Source organism: Centropristis striata, chromosome 13 (assembly GCF_030273125.1).
Source record: "Centropristis striata isolate RG_2023a ecotype Rhode Island chromosome 13, C.striata_1.0, whole genome shotgun sequence".
In the NCBI taxonomy this organism is placed as follows: domain Eukaryota; kingdom Metazoa; phylum Chordata; class Actinopteri; order Perciformes; family Serranidae; genus Centropristis; species Centropristis striata.
This window is the reverse complement of record NC_081529.1, coordinates 37757009-37781245: the sequence shown is the minus strand read 5'-3', so window position 1 is coordinate 37781245 and position 24237 is coordinate 37757009. Positions and strand designations below refer to the sequence as shown.

Genomic DNA, 24237 nt, shown 5'->3' with positions numbered 1-24237 from the left:
CAAATTCTGTGATTTCAGCTTCTTCAATGTGAATATTTCTGGTGTCTTTGTTCCTTTATGACAATAAACTGAATATCTCTTTGGTTTGTGGACAAAACAAGAGATTAGAGGACAAAATCTGGTGGTTTGGGAACACTCATTGATATTTTTAGTCATTTTTTCCACCAAGCAACTAATGGATGAATCGTTGAAATAATCGACAGATGAATCCATGAAAGTAAAGTTTCATATGATCCCAGTATGTCCAGTATATTCCTCAGTGAGCCCTGGACTCTAAATATGGATCCTTGGCTCCATGAACTGATATAAAAGTATGGTGATCCTCTGCTGTACTAACGTGTGTGTGTGTGTGTCTGTGTGTGTGTGTGTGTGTCTGTGTGTGTGTGTGTGTGTCTGTCTGTGTGTGTGTCTGTGTGTGTGTCTGTCTGTGTGTCTGTCTGTCTGTGTGTGTGTGTGTGTGTGTGTCTGTCTGTGTGTGTGTCTGTGTGTGTGTCTGTGTGTCTGTCTGTGTGTGTGTCTGTGTGTGTGTCTGTGTGTCTGTCTGTGTGTGTGTCTGTGTGTGTGTCTGTGTGTGTGCCTGTGTGTCTGTCTGTGTGTGTGTCTGTGTGTCTGTCTGTGTGTCTGTCTGTGTGTGTGTCTGTGTGTGTGTCTGTGTGTGTGTCTGTGTGTCTGTCTGTGTGTGTGTCTGTGTGTGTGTCTGTGTGTGTCCGTGTGTCTGTGTGTGTCCGTGTGTGTGTGTCTGTGTGTGTGTGTCTGTCTCTGTGTGTGTGTGTGTGTGTGTGTCTCTCTGTGTGTGTGTGTGTGTGTCTCTCTGTGTGTGTGTGTGTGTGTCCCTGTGTGTGTCCCTGTGTGTGTCCCTGTGTGTGTCCCTGTGTGTGTCCCTGTGTGTGTCCCTGTGTGTGTGTGTGTGTGTGTGTGTGTGTGTGTGTGTGTGTGTGTGTGTGTGTGTAGGTACCTGTCCTGGGCTCTGGACACCAACCAGGAGGAGAGGGACAAGGGGAAGACGGTGGAGGTGGGCCGAGCGTACTTTGAGACAGACAAGAAGCATTTCACCATCCTGGACGCTCCGGGACACAAGAGCTTCGTTCCCAACATGATCGGAGGAGCGTCTCAGGCCGACCTGGCCGTCCTGGTGAGGAACCTCAGAGAACCTCAGAGAACCTCAGAGAAGCTCAGAGAACCTTAGAGAAGCTCAGAGAAGCTCAGAGAAGCTCAGAGAACCACAGAGAAGCTCAGAGAAGCTCAGAGAACCACAGAGAAGCTCAGAGAAGCTCAGAGAAGCAGCTGCATGCTCAGCCTTCCTCACCTTCAGCTGTTTAACTATCAAACTCAACATGTTTCTGTGACTCATCGAGCCTGAACCTGTAAACCTCTGGTGGTGATTTTAGAATCAGCCTCTAAAACCTGAAGTTTCTCTGGAAATCCAAGTGTCAACTCTTCTACTAAATAATAGATTTTCAGCCTCTGTAGCTCAGTAGTTCTCAACCTTTTTGAGTCGCGACCCCCAATTTAACATGCATGTTGTCCGTGACCCCTGCTCACTGAACACAATCTCACACGCACAGTTCAGATCACCCAAAAAAGAAACAAATGAACAAAAAAAGTAAACAAAATGACCAGAAAACACACAAAATGACACAAAAAATGACACAAATTGACCAAAAAAGAGACAAAATGGCCTAAAAAAGACACAAAATGACCAAAAAAAGACAGAAATTGACCAAAAAAAGACACAAAATGACGCAGAAAAGAAACAAAATGACCAAAAAAAAAGACAAAATGACAAAAAAAAGACACAAAATGACAAAAAGACACAAAATGACCAAAAAAAGACACAAATTGACCACAAAATGATCAAAAAAGACACAAAATGACCAAAAAAAGACACAAATTGACCACAAAATGATCAAAAAAGACACAAAATGACCAAAAAAAGACACAAAATGACGCAGAAAAGAAACAAAATGACCAAAAAAAAGACAAAATGACAAAAAAAAGACACAAAATGACAAAGAAAAGACACAAAATGACAAAGAAAAGACACAAAATGACCAAAAAAAGACACAAATTGACCACAAAATGATCAAAAAAGACACAAAATGACCAAGAAAAGACACAAAATGACCAAAAAACAACAACGAAATTACCAAAAAAAGACATTAAGTGACCAAAAAGACTAAAACAGTTTAACACAGAGCTGACTTCCAAAATGATTTGGCGACCCCCAGAAATCATCTCGCGACCCCAATTGGGGTCGGGACCCCAAGGTTGAGAACAGCTGCTGTAGCAGATAGAAAGGAAGTTCATAAAGTATGTGAGAGCTGAGAGAGTATCTGCTGTCCAGGCTTCAGTGGGTCAATGTGTCCAGGTTAGAGGCTCATGTTGTTCATTAAGGAATGATCCCTTTAGTGGCAGGGACTCCGGCTCCATACGGGGCTGGAAACACTTGGAAATGTTTGAGTTTTAATGTTGAATTTCAAGGTTTGAAAAGTGCTTTGATTTTTGGATGAAGTGCTTGTAAATGCTTGAAATTCTTCCTGTATTTCTCTTCAATCTGACTATAAATAACCACATTTTCAAGGGAACAAACGGTACAGTGAGCAGCCTGCAGGCTGTAATCTGAGACTGTCTGCTGGTCTCTAGATGGTTCCTGCTGCTCCTCTATCTTCTGGCTGAAGGAGTTCTAGCTCCTAGAGGAGGAGGAGAGGCTCCTCAACTCTTCCTGCTCCTTCCTCCTAGTTTGGCTGGTGTTTAGTTTAGAGTTGTCACCAGACTAAAATGTTCACCTCCATACCGGTACTCAGGAAAATATTCAACACTCCATACCATTTTAGACCCCAAAGTTTAACACAAATATTTTTATTAACAAGAAAAATGCAATATTTTTGGAAATGAACAGAACCACAGGTTAAATATTTATAATAAACAGTTGTGCAGCTACTCGATACTTTATAAAATGAGTATCGTATTTTGAGTATTGATACTTTTAACAACCCTAGTATAGTTCCTCCAGCTGCTGGTTGATGGTTCCTCTCAGCTCCTTTAGCTTCTAGATTCCCCTACCAGCATGTTTTATGAGATTAACTAACTACTTTAGTAGTTAAAAGTGTAAAACCGTTGCTGGTGGTGTGTTGAAGTGAAATGAGCCCTGTTAGTATGGAAGTCCTCATCTAAAACATGACATTTATAACCGTTGAAAGGTCCTGGAAAAGCTTTAAAATGGACCTAGAAAAGCTTTAAAATGGTCCTGGAAAAGCTTTAAAATGGACCTGGAAAAGCTTTAAAATGGACCTGGAAAAGCTTTAGAATGGACCTGGAAAAGCTTTAAAATGGACCTGGAAAAGCTTTAAAATGGACCTGGAAAAGCTTTAGAATGGACCTAGAAAAGCTTTAAAATGGACCTGGAAAAGCTTTAAAATGGACCTGGAAAAGCTTTAAAATGGACCTAGAAAAGCTTTAAAATGGACCTAGAAAAGCTTTAGAATGGACCTAGAAAAGCTTTAGAATGGACCTGGAAAAGCTTTAAAATGGACCTAGAAAAGCTTTAAAATGGACCTAGAAAAGCTTTAGAATGGACCTAGAAAAGCTTTAGAATGGACCTAGAAAAGCTTTAAAATGGTCCTGGAAAAGCTTTAAAATGGACCTGGAAAAGCTTTAAAATGGACCTAGAAAAGCTTTAGAATGGTCCTGGAAAAGCTTTAAAATGGACCTGGAAAAGCTTTAAAATGGACCTAGAAAAGCTTTAAAATGGACCTGGAAAAGCTTTAGAATGGACCTGGAAAAGCTTTAAAATGGTCCTAGAAAAGCTTTAAAATGGTCCTGGAAAAGCTTTAAAATGGACCTAGAAAAGCTTTAAAATGGTCCTGGAAAAGCTTTAGAATGGTCCTGGAAAAGCTTTAAAATGGACCTAGAAAAGCTTTAAAATGGACCTGGAAAAGCTTTAGAATGGACCTGGAAAAGCTTTAAAATGGTCCTGGAAAAGCTTTAGAATGGTCCTGGAAAAGCTTTAAAATGGACCTGGAAAAGCTTTAGAATGGTCCTGGAAAAGCTTTAGAATGGTCCTGGAAAAGCTTTAAAATGGACCTAGAAAAGCTTTAAAATGGTCCTGGAAAAGCTTTAGAATGGTCCTGGAAAAGCTTTAAAATGGACCTAGAAAAGCTTTAAAATGGTCCTGGAAAAGCTTTAGAATGGACCTGGAAAAGCTTTAAAATGGACCTAGAAAAGCTTTAAAATGGTCCTGGAAAAGCTTTAGAATGGACCTGGAAAAGCTTTAAAATGGACCTAGAAAAGCTTTAAAATGGTCCTGGAAAGTGGTTAAAAGAGCTTAATTAGAGCAGTGAGAAGTGTGCGACCCTGTTTCAACCTGTTACGGTAGAACACGAGTTGTCACATTTTAGTTTTTTTAGTGTTTGTTTGGGACAGTTGGACTGACTGAGGGAAGGAGGGAGGAGAAACCAACACTGACTGAATGATGCTGTCCCTCAGGTGATCTCCGCCAGGAAAGGGGAGTTTGAGACGGGGTTTGAGAAAGGAGGACAGACCCGGGAGCACGCCATGTTGGCCAAGACCGCAGGAGTCAAACACCTGATCGTCCTGGTGAATAAAATGGACGACCCCACAGTCAACTGGAGCCTGGAGAGGTGGGTAGAACATGATCAATGATCAATAATCAATCATGATCAGACACTAGAACCGTTAGTGAGCAGGAACCTTTTCACAACTCTTCTCCTCTGTCCCCCTGCTGGATGTGAGACGCCACACCAGCTTATGAAGACTAACTAGATAATCACAACTAGAATTAAAAACATTTTCCTTTAACCCAGTGAGGCCTAAAACGCCTGTAAAACCTCTGGCCCATTTTAAAATCAGCCTCTAAAACCTGAAGTTTTCCTGGAAATTCAACAGAAGTATCAACTCTTCTACTAAATAATAGATTTTTCAGCCTCTGTAGCAGATAGAAATGAAGTTCAAAAAGTATTTGAGAGCTTAAACAAATACTACAAAACGACGTAAACGCTTTCCAGGCTTCAATGGGTTAACTGAAATAAAAATGAGATTTTAAAGAAAGGATAACTAGCTGAAACTGTGTTGTGTGGTTACAAAACGAACTAAAATGATAGTGAAAATGAGCTTCGTTTTCCTCTTTGTCAACTTGTTTCAGAGATAAAACAGAGTTTCTGTTCTCCACTGAGTGTTTCAGGGTTAAATTACCGTAATGACTGGAAAGAGAAGTTTCTCTTTCCAGTCATTACGGTAATTTAGCCCTGGCTCAGCTTTCACCAAACATTGGGACTAAGCGTTGAGTTGTTCTGGTAATCTGTCCCTCGGTGAACTTTGGATGTTTCCACTGTGGAAGTCTTCAGTTACTAATCACAGCAGGATACATGTAGAGAAACACTGAATCATCCTTCTGCTTGATATGAAATGTATTTATTATCTGCTGGTTAGTGAACAGGAACACATGGTGAATAATCTGTTTACTGAGACTGGGATGTTTACACAACAACCAATAAACAATAAACACCTGAACTGTAAGAGTTAATAACCTTATTGGGGCTGAGATGATAAACCAAAGAAATGAAGGAAACATTTATTATGACCTCTTTGAATCTCAGACCAACACACAGACCATTACAACACAACTACAACTAATAAAAACTAACTACAACTAATAAAAACTAAACTACAACTAATAAAAACTGAACTACAACTAATAAAAACTCAACTACAACTAATAAAAACTCAACTACAACTAATAAAAACTAAACTACAACTACTAAAAACTCAACTACAACTAATAAAAACTCAACTACAACTAATAAAAACTCAACTACAACTAATAAAAACTGAACTACAACTAATAAAAACTAAACTACAACTAATAAAAACTCAACTACAACTACTAAAAACTCAACTACAACTACTAAAAACTCAACTACAACTAATAAAAACTAACTACAACTAATAAAAACTAAACTACAACTAATAAAAACTCAACTACAACTACTAAAAACTCAACTACAACTACTAAAAACTCAACTACAACTACTAAAAACTAACTACAACTAATAAAAACTAAACTACAACTAATAAAAACTCAACTACAACTAATAAAAACTCAACTACAACTAATAAAAACTAACTACAACTAATAAAAACTAAACTACAACTAATAAAAACTGAACTACAACTAATAAAAACTAAACTACAACTAATAAAAACTGAACTACAACTAATAAAAACTAACTACAACTAATAAAAACTAAACTACAACTAATAAAAACTCAACTACAACTAATAAAAACTCAACTACAACTAATAAAAACTCAACTACAACTACTAAAAACTGAACTACAACTACTAAAAACTGAACTACAACTAATAAAAACTAAACTACAACTAATAAAAACTCAACTACAACTACTAAAAACTCAACTACAACTACTAAAAACTAACTACAACTAATAAAAACTCAACTACAACTAATAAAAACTGAACTACAACTAATAAAAACTAAACTACAACTAATAAAAACTCAACTACAACTACTAAAAACTCAACTACAACTACTAAAAACTCAACTACAACTAATAAAAACTAACTACAACTAATAAAAACTAAACTACAACTAATAAAAACTCAACTACAACTAATAAAAACTCAACTACAACTACTAAAAACTCAACTACAACTACTAAAAACTAACTACAACTAATAAAAACTAAACTACAACTAATAAAAACTCAACTACAACTAATAAAAACTCAACTACAACTAATAAAAACTAACTACAACTAATAAAAACTAAACTACAACTAATAAAAACTGAACTACAACTAATAAAAACTAAACTACAACTAATAAAAACTGAACTACAACTAATAAAAACTAACTACAACTAATAAAAACTAAACTACAACTAATAAAAACTAAACTACAACTAATAAAAACTAAACTACAACTAATAAAAACTAACTACAACTACTAAAAACTCAACTACAACTAATAAAAACTCAACTACAACTACTAAAAACTGAACTACAACTACTAAAAACTGAACTACAACTAATAAAAACTAAACTACAACTAATAAAAACTCAACTACAACTACTAAAAACTCAACTACAACTACTAAAAACTAACTACAACTAATAAAAACTAAACTACAACTAATAAAAACTGAACTACAACTAATAAAAACTGAACTACAACTAATAAAAACTAAACTACAACTAATAAAAACTAAACTACAACTAATAAAAACTAAACTACAACTAATAAAAACTGAACTACAACTAATAAAAACTGAACTACAACTAATAAAAACTGAACTACAACTAATAAAAACTAAACTACAACTAATAAAAACTAAACTACAACTAATAAAAACTAAACTACAACTAATAAAAACTCAACTACAACTAATAAAAACTCAACTACAACTAATAAAAACTCAACTACAACTAATAAAAACTCAACTACAACTAATAAAAACTCAACTACAACTAATAAAAACTCAACTACAACTAATAAAAACTGAACTACAACTAATAAAAACTGAACTACAACTACTAAAAACTGAACTACAACTACTAAAAACTCAACTACAACTACTAAAAACTCAACTACAACTACTAAAAACTCAACTACAACTACTAAAAACTCAACTACAACTAATAAAAACTAACTACAACTAATAAAAACTAAACTACAACTAATAAAAACTAAACTACAACTAATAAAAACTGAACTACAACTAATAAAAACTAAACTACAACTAATAAAAACTAAACTACAACTAATAAAAACTAAACTACAACTAATAAAAACTAAACTACAACTAATAAAAACTAAACTACAACTAATAAAAACTAAACTACAACTAATAAAAACTAAACTACAACTAATAAAAACTAACTACAACTAATAAAAACTAACTACAACTAATAAAAACTAAACTACAACTAATAAAAACTAAACTACAACTAATAAAAACTGAACTACAACTAATAAAAACTGAACTACAACTAATAAAAACTAAACTAAAACTAATAAAAACTGAACTACAACTAATAAAAACTGAACTACAACTAATAAAAACTAAACTACAACTAGTAAACTCACTATATAAACTAACTCAAACTAACTCAATTTGAAAACAAAAATTCACAGCAAAATTAAAACAAGAACTGATAAAGTCCCAAACTCTCATACCTTGGTAGGATGTGTTATTGCTGCTGCATGTTAGTGTTGCTGTGTGAAGAGCTCCTCCTGAGCTCCTCCTGAGCTCCTCCTGTGCTCCTCCTCAGGTATGAGGAGTGTAAGGAGAAGCTGGTGCCGTTCCTGAAGAAGGTTGGTTTCAACCCAAAGAAAGACATTCACTTCATGCCGTGCTCCGGACTGACAGGAGCCAACCTGAAGGAGCCCACAGACATGTGCTCCTGGTACACGTGAGTCCTCCTGCTGCTCCTCCTGCTCCTCCTCTTCCTCCTGCTGCTCATCCTCCTGCTCCTCATCCTCATCCTCCTGCTCCTCCTCATCCTCATCCTCGCTCCTCCTCATCCTCTTGCTCCTCCTCATCCTCATCCTCGCTCCTCCTCATCCTCCTGCTCCTCATCCTCCTGCTCCTCATCCTCCTCATCCTCCTCATCCTCCTGCTCCTCATCCTCCTGCTCCTCCTCCTCATCCTCCTCATCCTCATCCTCCTCATCCTCCTGCTCCTCATCCTCATCCTCCTGCTCCTCCTCATCCTCATCCTCGCTCCTCCTCATCCTCTTGCTCCTCCTCATCCTCATCCTCGCTCCTCCTCATCCTCCTGCTCCTCATCCTCCTGCTCCTGCTCCTCCTCCTCATCCTCCTCATCCTCATCCTCCTGCTCCTCATCCTCATCCTCCTGCTCCTCCTCCTCATCCTCATCCTCACTCCTCCTCTCCTCCTCCTCCTCATCCTCGCTCCTCCTCATCCTCTCCTCCTCATCCTCTCCTCCTCCTCCTCATCCTCTCTCCTCCTCATCCTCTCTCCTCCTCATCCTCTCTCCTCCTCATCCTCGCTCCTCCTCATCCTCTCTCCTCCTGCTCCTCTCTACTGACTGTTGATAATGTTTCCTTTCTGTTTATTTCAATCATAAATGTCATTAAAAGAGAAGTAACAAACATTGATCAAAGTAAACAGAGAGAAACTATATATATATATCTATATATATCTATATATATAGATATATATAGATATAGATATATAGATATAGATATATAGATATATATATATATAGATATATATCTAGATAGATATATATAGATATATATAGATATAGATATAGAGATATAGATATATATAAAATGTACAATCTGTAATTTATTAATAAAATAAATAAGCAGTCTCAAAAGACAGAAAAGAAAGAAGCTTCTTCTTCTCCTCCCCCTCTTTTCCTTTCCTTTCTTCCTTGAAGAAGAAAAAAATATTTCATAAAATAAAAATACAAGACAATCAAACATCCAGAACATAGCCACGTCCCCATCATTATTGCAGCTTCTATCACTTAATCCTCCTGTTTCTAAGGACTTTTTAAATGAGTGAATGTTGTGTCACGTTTCAGTTAGTTCCATAACGAGCATGTGTTGGTGTAGCGTTGTGATGTAACCGTGTTGTTGTTTCAGAGGGTTGCCGTTCATTCCTCACCTGGACAGTTTGCCCAGCTTCAACAGATCTAGTGACGGCCCCGTCAGGTTGCCCATCGTAGACAAATACAAGGTGAGAGTCACACTCCAACCCTCATATATGCACAGTCAAGCTCATAGAAGATTTAATAAAGATCCCAAGATGGTTGCACTCATACCAAATTACATAACTGGAAGAGGGAAAATACCTTTGACCAATATTATTGATTCCAGCTCTTTAATGTGTGACTGTTAAATGGTTAAAACAAGCGGCCTCAAACGGAAATGACCTGGAGGCGTCACAATGACCACAACAAGACACAAAATGACTGAAAAAAAGACACAAAATGACCAAAAAAAGACACAAAATGACCAAAAAAGACACAAAATGACTGAAAAAAAGACACAAAATGACCAAAAAAGACACAAAATGACCAAAAAAGACACAAAATGACCAAAAAAGACACAAAATGACTGAAAAAAAGACACAAAATGACTGAAAAAAGACACAAAATGACTGGAAAAAAAGACACAAAATGACTGGAAAAAAAGACACAAAATGACCAAAAAAGACACAAAATGACTGAAAAAAAGACATAAAATAACTGAAAAGACACAAAATGACTGAAAAAAAGACACAAAATGACTGAAAAAAAGACACAAAATTACTTAAAAAAGACACAAAATTACTGAAAAAAAGACACAAAATTACTGAAAAAAAGACACAAAATGACCAAAAAAGACACAAAATTACTGAAAAAAACAATAAAATACTTAAAAAAGACACAAAATTACTGAGAAAAAAAACAATAAAATACTTAAAAAAGACACAAAATGACCAAAAAATACACAAAATGACTGAAAAAACAATAAATTACTTAAAAAAGACACAAAATGACCGAAAAATACACAGAATTACCAAAAAAGATACAAAATTATTTTTTTTAAAAAAAGACAAAATTATTTATAAAAGACACAAAATTATTTATTAAAGACACAAAATTATTTAAAAAAAAGACAAAACTATTTATAAAAGACACAAAATTATTTATTAAAGACACAAAATTATTTATTAAAGACACAAAATTATTTATTAAAGACACAAAATTATTTAAAAAAAGACAAAATTATTTATAAAAGACACAATTATTTATTAAAGACACAAAATTATTTATAAAAGACACAAAATTATTTATTAAAGACACAAAATTATTTATAAAAGACACAAAATTATTTATAAAAGACAAAATTATTTATTAAAGACACAAAATGACCAAGAAAAGTAATTAAAGGGACCTTCCACACACAACACAGTAAAGTGCCATTCATATAAAACTCACATTAAACTTTCATATCAAGGTGGGGGCCACAAAATATCATCACGAGGGCCACAATTGGCCCGCGGGCCGCCAGTTTGAGGCCCCTGGTTAAAACCCTCCAACATACTAAACGTGGAATAATGAAGTTTAAAAAAATCAATAAAAGCGGATTCGTTTCAGCCTTCTGCCACCAAGAATTGACAAACATTTCAACCGCTGTAAGAAATGATCTGACACTAAAAACTGAGATCATTAGATAAATAAACCATCGATCGCTGCAGGTTTTAGAAAAAAATTATTATAAATGAGCCCTAAATCTGATCAGTGTGTGGTAGAATGTGTGTAACAGACTCAATCCAGAGTCACTCCTGATCTTTATTCAGGCTTTTCTAGTTAAACCCAATAAGGCCCGTTTACACCAGGACGCTTGTGGGTAAAAACCACTAAATATTTAATGTGAAGCCTTTCATTTAGACGGTGACGGCGTTTTAAAATGTGCCTCCAGAGTGTAAACTGAGATCCTCTCCTCCGACAAGACACAAAACTCTGATCTGATCTGCTCACGTCACGTATGTGTTTACGTCACATACATGCTCCAGGACAGGAAATAAAGAAACGTGGGATTATTTCCATGGTGGGACCTTCAAGCTGCTCTGGCAGCTCTAATAAACTTACAGGAGTCTTTCCACCAAATGTCCAGGATATGTACAGATAGTATTAGTGAACAGAGAAGGATCTGGAATTACCTCCATCACATTCTGGATGCAGCGATTGGTGGGAGGAGCCAGACGGCTGTGAACGAGACCTGGGAGATCTAGTGATGGAGGAGAACTTTGTGGAAGGAGGAGTAATGGACAAAAAAAGACACAAAATGAAAAAAAAGACACAAATGGACAAAAAAAAAGATGCAAAATAGCCAAAAAAAGACATAAAATAACGGAAAAAGAAAAAAAATGACAAAAAAACAAACACAAAATGGCCAAAGTAAAAAATTGACCACAAAAAGACACAAAATGAGCAAAAAAGACACTAAATGACCGAAAAAGATGCAAAATAACCAAAGAAAGACACAAATTGACCACAAAAAGATGCTAAATGGCCAAAACCAGCCAGACGGCTTTGGAGGAGACCTGGGAGATCTAGTGATGGAGGAGAACTTTGTGGAAGGAGTAGCTGATGGAAACTTCCACATGCCCAAAGATGCTCTTATGGCTTAAAGTGATGCCGCCTGGCTGCATACAATCACATTCACACACTTTAGATCACCGTATCAGCAGGTTTCCTCCTGGAAACACTCGATAAACCAGAATAACAAGAGAAGATGCCACTTTAGTCTTCTGTTCACACCGTCACCATGGAAACCAGGGGTCTCAAACTCAAACTATACCTGGGGGCCGCTGGAGGCAGTATCACAATGACACAAAAGACACAAAATGACAGAAAAAACTAAATTACTTTTTTTTTAAAAAGACACAAACTGGCTGAAAAAATTCACAGAATTACCAAAAAAGACACAAAATTATTAAAAAAAAGAAATTGAAGGACCTTCCACACACGGCAGGGTGAAGTGGCCTTGATATAGAGTCCCTGGTGTAAAGGTCTGACGTGTCTCTCCACCAGGACATGGGGACGGTGATTCTGGGGAAACTGGAGTCAGGATCCATCAGTAAAGCTCAGCAGCTGGTCATGATGCCCAACAGGGTAAGATCCTCCTGCACTCAGGAAACATCATTCTATTATTATTCACCTGAGTTCACCATGTCTCACTCCATGTCTCACTCCATGTCTCACTCCATGTCTCACTCCATGTCTCACTCCATGTCTCACTCCTGTCTCACTCCATGTCTCACTCCTGTCTCACTCCATGTCTCACTCCATGTCTCACTCCATGTCTCACTCCTGCCTCACTCCACGTCTGACTCTATGTCTCACTCCTGTCTCACTCTATGTCTCACTCCTGTCTCACTCTATGTCTCACTCTATGTCTCACTCCACGTCTCACTCCATGTCTCACTCCTGCCTCACTCCTGTCTCACTCCATGTCTCACTCCTGTCTCACTCCTGTCTCACTCCATGTCTCACTCCATGTCTCACTCCATGTCTCACTCCTGTCTCACTCTATGTCTCACTCTATGTCTCACTCCACGTCTGACTCTATGTCTCACTCCATGTCTCACTCCATGTCTCACTCCATGTCTCACTCCATGTCTCACTCCATGTCTCACTCCTGTCTCACTCTATGTCTCACTCTATGTCTCACTCCACGTCTGACTCTATGTCTCACTCCTGTCTCACTCCACGTCTGACTCTATGTCTCACTCCTGTCTCACTCCATGTCTCACTCCATGTCTCACTCCTGTCTCACTCCTGTCTCACTCCATGTCTCACTCCTGTCTCACTCCTGTCTCACTCCATGTCTCACTCCATGTCTCACTCCATGTATCACTCCATGTCTCACTCCTGTCTCACTCCTGTCTCACTCCACGTCTCACACCTGTCTCACTCCTGTCTCACTCCTGTCTCACTCCACGTCTCACTCCACGTCTCACTCCACGTCTCACTCCTGTCCTCCTCCTCCTGTGGTCCTCCTCCTGTGGTCCTCCTCCTCCTGTGCTCCTCCTCCTGTGGTCCTCCTCCTCCTGTGCTCCTCCTGTGCTCCTCCTGTGGTGCTCCTCCTGTGCTCCTCCTGTGCTCCTCCTCCTGTGGTCCTCCTCCTCCTGTGCTCCTCCTGTGGTGCTCCTCCTGTGGTGCTCCTCCTGTGCTCCTCCTGTGCTCCTCCTGTGCTCCTCCTCCTGTGGTGCTCCTCCTGTGGTCCTCCTCCTCCTGTGCTCCTCCTGTGGTCCTCCTCCTGTGCTCCTCCTGTGGTGCTCCTCCTGTGCTCCTCCTGTGCTCCTCCTCCTGTGGTGCTCCTCCTGTGGCGCTCCTCCTGCAGCATGTGGTGGAGGTGCTGAGCCTGCTGTCTGATGACGTGGAGACAGACGATGCTGGACCAGGAGAGAACCTGAAGCTGAGGCTGAAGGGCATCGAGGAGGAGGAGATCCTCCCCGGCTTCATCCTGTGCAACGCTGAGAACCTCTGCCACTCGGGACGCACCTTCGACGCCCAGGTGAGTCACACGCTCCACGCCGTCGCCCCGGAGACGCCGTCGCCCCGGAGACGCCGTCGCCCAGCCCTACATGTGACAGAGTTTCATTAAAGTTTAAAATGTTTGTTGTTTTTCTGTCTTTATGAGCGCTTTAACTCTTTTTCCTCCCAGATCGTCATCATCGAACACAAATCCATCATCTGTCCAGGTTACAACGCAGTCCTCCACATTCACACCTGCATCGAAGAAGTGCAGATAACCGTAAGACACCATGAAAACTCACCTGGTGGTTAGTTTATACGAGGGGAAGGAAACATGGATCCACTGAGTAACTGATAGGGAATAATAACAATAATAATAATAATAATAATAATAGTAATGATGGGTTAAAGAGGACAAATGGAGACATTTAAACTATTGTAGCAGGATGATTTCAGCGCTTCAAAGAAGAAGAAGATGAGGGAGAGGAGGAGGAAGACAGGGAGAGAAAGGGAGAGGCGCTGATGTTGTGTGTCTGTGTGTGTGTGTGTGCTGATGTTGTGTTCCCGTGTGTGTGTGTGTGTGTGTGTGTGTGTGCTGATGTTGTGTTCCTGTGTGTTACTGTGTGTGTGTGTGTGTGTGTGTGTGTGTGCTGATGTTGTGTTACTGTGTGTGTGTGTGTGCTGATGTTGTGTTCCTGTGTGTTACTGTGTGTGTGTGTGTGCTGATGTTGTGTTCCTGTGTGTTACTGTGTGTGTGTGTGTGCTGATGTTGTGTTACTGTGTGTGTGTGTGTGTGTGTGTGCTGATGTTGTGTTCCTGTGTGTGTGTGTGTGTGTGTGTGTGCTGATGTTGTGTTCCTGTGTGTGTGTGTGTGTGTGCTGATGTTGTGTTCCTGTGTGTGTGTGTGTGTGTGTGTGCTGATGTTGTGTTCCTGTGTGTGTGTGTGTGTGTGTGTGTGTGTGTGTGTGTGTGCTGATGTTGTGTTCCTGTGTGTGTGTGTGTGCTGATGTTGTGTTCCTGTGTGTTACTGTGTGTGTGTGTGTGTGTGTGTGCTGATGTTGTGTTCCTGTGTGTTACTGTGTGTGTGTGTGTGTGTGTGCTGATGTTGTGTTCCTGTGTGTGTTCCTGTGTGTGTGTGTGTGTGTGTGTGTGTGTGTGTGTGTGTGTGTGCTGATGTTGTGTTCCTGTGTGTGTGTGTGTGTGCTGATGTTGTGTTCCTGTGTGTTACTGTGTGTGTGTGTGTGTGTGTGCTGATGTTGTGTTCCTGTGTGTGTGCTGTGTGTGTGTGTGTGTGTGTGTGTGTGTGTGTGTGTGTGTGTGTGCTGATGTTGTGTTCCTGTGTGTGTGTGTGTGTGCTGATGTTGTGTTCCTGTGTGTTACTGTGTGTGTGTGTGTGTGTGCTGATGTTGTGTTCCTGTGTGTTACTGTGTGTGTGTGTGTGTGTGCTGATGTTGTGTTCCTGTGTGTGTTCCTGTGTGTGTGTGTGTGTGTGTGTGTGCTGATGTTGTGTTCCTGTGTGTGTGTGTGCTGATGTTGTGTTCCTGTGTGTGTGTGTGTGTGTGTGTGTGCTGATGTTGTGTTCCTGTGTGTGTGTGTGTGTGTGCTGATGTTGTGTTCCTGTGTGTTACTGTGTGTGTGTGTGTGTGTGTGCTGATGTTGTGTTCCTGTGTGTGTGTGTGTGTGTGCTGATGTTGTGTTCCTGTGTGTTACTGTGTGTGTGTGTGTGTGTGCTGATGTTGTGTTCCTGTGTGTTACTGTCTGTGTGTGCTGATGTTGTGTTCCTGTGTGTGTGTGTGTGTGTGTGTGCTGATGTTGTGTTCCTGTGTGTTACTGTGTGTGTGTGTGTGTGTGTGCTGATGTTGTGTTCCTGTGTGTGTGTGTGTGTGTGCTGATGTTGTGTTCCTGTGTGTTACTGTGTGTGTGTGTGTGTGTGCTGATGTTGTGTTCCTGTGTGTTACTGTCTGTGTGTGCTGATGTTGTGTTCCTGTGTGTTCCTGTGTGTGTGTGTGTGTGTGTGCTGATGTTGTGTGTCTGTGTGTGTGTGTGTGTGTGTGCTGATGTTGTGTGTCTGTGTGTCCAGGCCTTAATCTGTCTGGTGGATAAGAAGACAGGAGATAAGAGTAAGACGCGGCCCAGGTTCGTCAAACAGGACCAGGTGTGCATCGCCCGTCTGCGCACAGCGGGGACCATCTGCCTGGAGACCTTCAAAGACTTCCCTCAGATGGGACGCTTCACCTTACGGGACGAAGGTAAGGTTACCTCTAGTAGGGCTGGAGAGGTCCAGCCTGTTCATGTGGTAACTGTTCTACTGGTTATCAATATTAATATTGATTATAGGCTGCTGACAGACTGAACTATACGGCTGCTGCAGCTAACGGTTGTTTTAATGATCCAGTCATAGATTAATCATTGTTTGGACTGAACAATTCATCTCAAATTGTGATGGTGTTTTCTCACCACACTGTAAAAAAAACAGTTTTTACTGTAACAAAAACCCTGTTTTTACGGTAAAATAACACCTGTTTTTACGGTAAAAAAACCCCTGTTTTTACGGTAAAAAAACCCTGTTTTTACGGTAAAAAAACCCTGTTTTTACGGTAAAAAACCCCAGTTTTTACGGTAAAAACCCCCCCTGTTTTTACGGTAAAAAACCCCCAGTTTTTACGGTAAAAACCCCCCGTTTTTACGGTAAAAAAACACCTGTTTTTACCGTAAAAAAACCACCTGTTTTTACGGTAAAGAAACACCTGTTTTTACGGTAAAAACCCACCTGTTTTACGGTAAAAAAAACAGTTTTTACGGTAAAGAAACACCTGTTTTTACGGTAAAGAAACACCTGTTTTTACGGTAAAGAAACACCTGTTTTTACGGTAAAATAACACCTGTTTTTACGGTAAAAAAAACCCAGTTTTTACGGTAAAAAACACCTGTTTTTACGGTAAAAAACACCTGTTTTTACGGTAAAAAAAACCCTGTTTTTACGGTAAAAAACCCCTGTTTTTACGGTAAAAAACCCCTGTTTTTACGGTAAAAACCCCCTGTTTTTACGGTAAAAAACCCCTGTTTTTACGGTAAAAAACCCCCCTGTTTTTACGGTAAAAAACCCCCAGTTTTTACGGTAAAACCCCCCCGTTTTTACGGTAAAAAACCCCCCGTTTTTACTGTAAAAAACCCCCCCCGTTTTTACGGTAAAAAAACACCTGTTTTTACGGTAAAAAAACACCTGTTTTTACGGTAAAAAAACACCTGTTTTTACCGTAAAGAAACACCTGTTTTTACGGTAAAAACCCACCTGTTTTACGGTAAAAAAAACAGTTTTTACGGTAAAGAAACACCTGTTTTTACGGTAAAGAAACACCTGTTTTTACGGTAAAGAAACACCTGTTTTTACGGTAAAAACCCACCTGTTTTACGGTAAAAAAAAGTTTTTACGGTAAAAAAACACCTGTTTTTACGGTAAAGAAACACCTGTTTTTACGGTAAAAAAACCCCACCAGTTTTTACGGTAAAAAAACCCCACCAGTTTTTACGGTAAAATAACCCCACCAGTTTTTACGGTAAAGAAACACCAGTTTTTACGGTAAAAACACCAGTTTTGGATGAGTCAGATACATTTAATCAACATTTCCTTTCTGTTACCATCGCTCTCCAGTGGAGTTGCAGGTTGAGAACATTAATTAGACTAAGAACCTGTAAACTGATGATGGTGGTGATGATGATGGTGATGGTGATGGTGGTTATGATGGTGATGATGATGATGATGATGATGATGGTGATGGTGGTGATGATGATGGTGATGGTGATGGTGGTGATGATGATGATGATGATGATTCCTGTTTCTCCTTGTTTACGTTCCAGGGAAGACCATCGCCATCGGAAAGGTTCTGAAGCTGGTAGCGGAGCGGGACTGAAGAGGACTCTGGTCTCCCTGATGAGACTCCTGGTGAAGAGGAGCAGGCGGAGTCTACACCGCCCTCACAGCGGTCTGCGGCGGCGGCACCTCCTCCCTGACGCGCCTCCTTCTTCTTTCTGCGTGCCGAAGAACAGCTTCAGAAAAAAAACTCATGTGAAAAAGAACCCGTTTTTAAAGATGAAGTCCACACGAGTCAGCTTTCTCATATTGAGAGCTCAGCTATGCCATTCCGGGTTAACCCCTTCCTCACCTCCTCCTCCTCCTCCTCCCCCTCCTCCTCCTCCTCCTCCTCTGGTCGACTCATCACACAGTACATGATTTTTTTTTTCTTGCTTTCATAAATGACAATGACAAATGGCTGAAGTTATTATATCTGTAAACAGATGTGGACCAGGATTTTTTTGCTTGGAGTTTAAAGGATGATTTTCACAAGTTAAATTACAAATGAAAAGAATCATTTGAATGAACTTTAACCAGTTGAAACCAAAACGTTGATCTGGGGGTCCAGCATCGCCTCCTCGTCTCCTCCTGCTCCTGGTTTCTCTCTCCTGGCGTTCCGCCGCTCAGCTCGGCGTCTCAAATGTTATTAAAGACAACTATGACAATAAAATGATACATTGGGCAACCAAGGTGTGTTCATTGATAGAGCACCGTCCACTGGCTGCTCCTCCTCTCCTCCTCCTCTGCTCCTCCTCCTCTGCTCCTCTCTCCTCCTCCTCATCTCAACCAAGGTGTGTTCATTGATAGAGCACCGTCCACTGGCTGCTCCTCCTCTCCTCCTCCTCTGCTCCTCCTCCTCTGCTCCTCTCTCCTCCTCCTCATCTCAACCAAGGTGTGTTCATTGATAGAGCACCGTCCACTGGCTGCTCCTCCTCTCCTCCTCCTCTGCTCCTCCTCCTCTGCTCCTCTCTCCTCCTCCTCATCTCAACCAAGGTGTGTTCATTGATAGAGCACCGTCCACTGGCTGCTCCTCCTCTCCTCCTCCTCTGCTCCTCCTCCTCTGCTCCTCTCTCCTCCTCCTCATCTCAACCAAGGTGTGTTCATTGATAGAGCACCGTCCACTGGCTGCTCCTCCTCTCCTCCTCCTCTGCTCCTCCTCCTCTGCTCCTCTCTCCTCCTCCTCATCTCAACCAAGGTGTGTTCATTGATAGAGCACCGTCCACTGGCTGCTCCTCCTCTCCTCCTCCTCTGCTCCTCCTCCTCTGCTCCTCTCTCCTCCTCCTCATCTCAACCAAGGTGTGTTCATTGATAGAGCACCGTCCACTGGCTGCTCCTCCTCTCCTCCTCCTCTGCTCCTCCTCCTCTGCTCCTCTCTCCTCCTCCTCATCTCAACCAAGGTGTGTTCATTGATAGAGCACCGTCCACTGGCTGCTCCTCCTCTCCTCCTCCTCTGCTCCTCCTCCTCTGCTCCTCTCTCCTCCTCCTCATCTCAACCAAGGTGTGTTCATTGATAGAGCACCGTCCACTGGCTGCTCCTCCTCTCCTCCTCCTCTGCTCCTCCTCCTCTGCTCCTCTCTCCTCCTCCTCATCTCAACCAAGGTGTGTTCATTGATAGAGCACCGTCCACTGGCTGCTCCTCCTCTCCTCCTCCTCTGCTCCTCCTCCTCTGCTCCTCTCTCCTCCTCCTCATCTCAACCAAGGTGTGTTCATTGATAGAGCACCGTCCACTGGCTGCTCCTCCTCCTCTGCTCCTCCTCTGCTCCTCCTCCTCTCCTCCTCATCTCAACCAAGGTGTATTCATTGATAGAGCACCGTCCACTGGCTGCTCCTCCTCCTCTCCTCCTCCTCCTCTCCTCTCCTCCTCCCCATCTCAACCAAGGTGTGTTCATTGATAGAGCACCGTCCACTGGCTGCTCCTCCTCTCCTCCTCCTCTGCTCCTCCTCCTCTGCTCCTCTCTCCTCCTCCTCATCTCAACCAAGGTGTGTTCATTGATAGAGCACCGTCCACTGGCTGCTCCTCCTCTCCTCCTCCTCTGCTCCTCCTCCTCTCCTCCTCATCTCAACCAAGGTGTGTTCATTGATAGAGCACCGTCCACTGGCTGCTCCTCCTCCTCTGCTCCTCCTCTGCTCCTCCTCCTCTCCTCCCCATCTCAACCAAGGTGTGTTCATTGATAGAGCACCGTCCACTGGCTGCTCCTCCTCCTCCTCCTCTGCTCCTCCTCCTCCTCCTCCTCCTCTCTCCTCCTCCCCATCTCAACCAAGGTGTGTTCATTGACAGAGCACCGTCCACTGGCTGCTCCTCCTCTCCTCCTCTGCTCCTCCTCTCTCCTCCTCCTCATCTCAAACACTGTGTTCATTGACAGAGCACTGTCCACTGGCTCCTCCTCCTCCTCTGCTCCTCTCCTCCTCCTCCTCTGCTCCTCCTCCTCCTCTCTCCTCCTCCTCATCTCAAACACTGTGTTCATTGACAGAGCACTGTCCACTGGCTCCTCCTCCTCCTCTGCTCCTCTCCTCCTCCTCCTCTGCTCCTCCTCCTCCTCTCCTCCTCTCTCCTCATCTCAAACACTGTGTTCATTGACAGAGCACCGTCCACTGGCTCCTCCTCCTCCTCTTCCTCCTCCTCCTCCTCTCCTCCTCTCTCCTCATCTCAAACACTGTGTTCATTGACAGAGCACCGTCCACTGGCTCCTGCTCCTCCTCCTCTTCCTTCTCCTCTGCTCCTCCTCCTCTCCTCCTCATCTCAACCAAGGTGTGTTCATTGACAGAGCACCGTCCACTGGCTCCTCCTCCTCCTCCGCTCCTCCTCCTCTTCCTTCTCCTCTGCTCCTCCTCCTCCCCATCTCAACCAAGGTGTGTTCATTGACAGCACCGTCCACTGGCTCCTCCTCCTCTGCTCCTCTCCTCCTCCTCCTCCTCCTCCTCTGCTCCTCCTCACCTCCTCTCCTCCTCCTCCTCTCTCCTCCCCATCTCAACCAAGGTGTGTTCATTGACAGCACCGTCCACTGGCTCCTCCTCCTCCTCCTCTGCTCCTCTCCTCCTCCTCTGCTCCTCCTCACCTCCTCTGCTCCTCCTCCTCTCCTCCTCCTCCTCCCCATCTCAACCAAGGTGTGTTCATTGACAGCACCGTCCACTGGCTCCTCCTCCTCTGCTCCTCTCCTCCTCCTCTGCTCCTCCTCCTCTGCTCCTCCTCCCCATCTCAACCAAGGTGTGTTCATTGACAGAGCACCGTCCACTGGCTGCTCCTCCTCCTCCTCTGCTCCTCTCCTCCTCCTCCTCCTCCTCTGCTCCTCCTCCCCATCTCAACCAAGGTGTGTTCATTTACAGAGCACCGTCCACTGGCTCCTCCTCCTCTGCTCCTCCTCCTCCTCCTCCTCCTCTCTCCTCCTCATCTCAAACACTGTGTTCATTTACAGAGCACCGTCCACTGGCTCCTCCTCCTCTCCTCCTCCTCCTCCTCTGCTCCTCTCCTCCTCCTCCTCCTCCTCTGCTCCTCCTCCCCATCTCAACCAAGGTGTGTTCATTTACAGAGCACCGTCCACTGGCTCCTCCTCCTTCTCCTCCTCTCCTCCTCCTCCTCTGCTCCTCCTGCTCCTCCTCTCCTCCTCCTTTCATCTCTGTTCTCCTGCTTGTGGTGTGGTGAGATCAGGATCGGTGAGCTGTTACTTTTCTCTACAGAATAAACATTTTGAAACAAAGTGTTTCATTGAAGTGAATGGGACGGCTGATAAACAAATGAGGGAAAAAGAACAATAATTGGAGGTTTTTAAACGTCTACTTCTCCGGCATAATTTCACCTAGAGACTCCATTTAAACTTTAAACAGTAGACACAAGTCTTGTGTATCGGTGTATTAATCCACGTTTCGATAGGTCATATAGTTTTTTATCAATCCCTGTTCAATGACCATGATCATTTTTGGAGAAATTCTGAGATTATAATAGGTGTGTATTGCACGGCATGTTGGTGACATCATCACCAGAGTGGGAGAAGTGGTTTCTTTCCACTCTCCTCCTGCCCACAACTTACACTCTACACATTATTTATTCCAAATTTGTAGAGAAAGTTGTTTTGTCTCTCACAATGTGCTCAATAAATCTGAGAGACGTTTGGAGTTTAAACGGTTAGCCTCCACGTCTCTCTGCTCCTCATTGACTCCAATACAAAGATTCTCTGAGAGAAGCACAACGCACCTGTTTTAAAATATTTACTGTAGAAAAACTGAAATCATATGAGAAGGTTGAGGAAGTCCTTGTGATGCTGACGCTCTGGTTTTATTCTGAAAGGAGCTCCTGGTTTTATTCTGAAAGGAGCTCCTGGTTTTATTGTGAAAGGAGCTCCTGGTTTTATTGTGACAGGAGCTCCTGGTTTTATTCTGAAAGGAGCTCCTGGTTTTATTGTGACAGGAGCTCCTGGTTTTATTGTGACAGGAGCTCCTGGTTTTATTCTGAAAGGAGCTCCTGGTTTTATTCTGACAGGAGCTCCTGGTTTTATTCTGAAAGGAGCTCCTGGTTTTATTCTGACAGGAGCTCCTGGTTTTATTCTGACAGGAGCTCCTGGTTTTATTGTGAAAGGAGCTCCTGGTTTTATTGTGACAGGAGCTCCTGGTTTTATTCTGACAGGAGCTCCTGGTTTTATTCTGACAGGAGCTCCTGGTTTTATTCTGACAGGAGCTCCTGGTTTTATTCTGAAAGGAGCTCCTGGTTTTATTCTGAAAGGAGCTCCTGGTTTTATTGTGACAGGAGCTCCTGGTTTTATTCTGAAAGGAGCTCCTGGTTTTATTCTGACAGGAGCTCCTGGTTTTATTCTGACAGGAGCTCCTGGTTTTATTCTGAAAGGAGCTCCTGGTTTTATTCTGAAAGGGGCTCCCGTTAGCTCGGTGTTCCTGTGGCTCTCTGGGTTGCCTCTGTCGTCACTGACAACCTCCTGAAGTTGCCGTGGTAACCTCTGAGCCTCAGGCCAGACACACACACACACACACACACACACACACAGGTAACTAAGTGATTACAATTGAAAATACACACATGCACCTCCTCCTCCTCTCTCTCTTCCTGTTTCACCTCCTCCTCTCTCTGCTCTCTCTCCTCCTCCTCCTCTCTTCTTCCTCCTTCACCTCCTCCTCCTGCTCTCCTCCTCCTCCTCTCTCTTCTTCCTCCTTCACCTCCTCCTCCTGCTCTCCTCCTCCTCCTCTCTTCTTCCTCTTTCACCTCCTCCTCTTCCTCCTCTCTCTCCTCTCTTCTTCCTCCTCCTCTCTGCTCCTCCTCCTCTCCTCCTTCACCTCCTCCTCCTCGTCCTCCTCTCTCTGCTCCTCCTCTCTCTTCCTCCTCCTCCTCTCTCTGCTCCTCCTCTCTCTCCTCCTCCTCTTTAACCTCCTCCTCTCTCTCCTCCTCTCCTTCCTCTTTCACCTCCTCTTCCTCCTCTCTCTCCTCCTCCTCTCTTCTTTGTACTTCACCTCCTCCTCCTGCTCTCCTCCTCCTCCTTCTCCTCTCTCTCTTCCTCCTCCTCTCTCTGCTCCTCCTCTCTCTCCTCCTCCTTCACCTCCTCCTCCTCTCTCTCTTCCTCCTCCTCTCTCTGCTCCTCCTCTCTCTCCTCCTCCTTCACCTCCTCCTCCTCGCTCTCTTCCTCCTCCTCCTCCTCTCTCTGCTCCTCTCTCTGCTCCTCCTCCTCCTTCACGTCCTCCTCCTCTCTCTCTTCCTCCTCCTCCTCCTCCTTCACGTCCTCCTCTCTCTCCTCCTCCTCCTCCTTCACGTCCTCCTCCTCTCTCCTCCTCCTCCTCCTTCACCTCCTCCTCCTCTCTCTCTTCCTCCTCCTCCTCCTCTCTGCTCCTCCTCCTGCTCTCCTCCTCTCTCTGCTCCTCCTCCTTCACCTCCTCCTCCTCTCTCTGCTCTCAGTAAACTGAATCTGAATTGTGAACTGAATATTTCAGTTCCAAACTAATAAATTCAGTTTTTCAATGCAGTGATTCAAATTAAAACCATATAAATTATGATGATGTTATTGAAGTTAAACCACTGAAATATAAATATATATTAATATAAATATTAATTCAGACCCGTGTCTGGCTCATGTTTCTCTTCTCTAGTGTTTGTGTCGCCATGGTTACATGTTCAGTCCACCAGGAGGTGCTATAACTCCTCCATCTTTACTCTCTGATGTTTCTGTTCACATTCAGGGATCATTCACAAAGATTTTGGGTTATACAAAAACAAAGAATCCACTCAGTCCTGACCTCTGACCTCTGACCTCTCAGCTGGTAATACATATCAGGAGAAATGTTTGACTAATATGCTGACTCCTCCTCTACCACCTCCTCCTCTTTCCTTCTTTCTCTCCTCCTCCTCTCCTCT

General features: G+C 42.6%; 1 protein-coding gene across 1 annotated transcript in view; it reads left to right on the top strand.

Moving 5' to 3' along the window:
- Positions 1-18576, top strand: part of gspt1l (G1 to S phase transition 1, like) — a 34280-nt gene extending 15704 nt beyond the window's left edge. The window contains exons 6-14 of the mRNA XM_059347970.1: positions 952-1132; positions 4486-4640; positions 8310-8450; positions 9654-9747; positions 12593-12673; positions 13905-14078; positions 14229-14318; positions 16119-16287; positions 17897-18576. Of these exons, the coding sequence (XP_059203953.1) occupies positions 952-1132; positions 4486-4640; positions 8310-8450; positions 9654-9747; positions 12593-12673; positions 13905-14078; positions 14229-14318; positions 16119-16287; positions 17897-17949 (1138 nt within the window). The 3' untranslated portion in view covers positions 17950-18576. The remainder of the gene's footprint in view (positions 1-951; positions 1133-4485; positions 4641-8309; positions 8451-9653; positions 9748-12592; positions 12674-13904; positions 14079-14228; positions 14319-16118; positions 16288-17896) is intronic.
- Positions 18577-24237: the final 5661 nt, after the last annotated feature.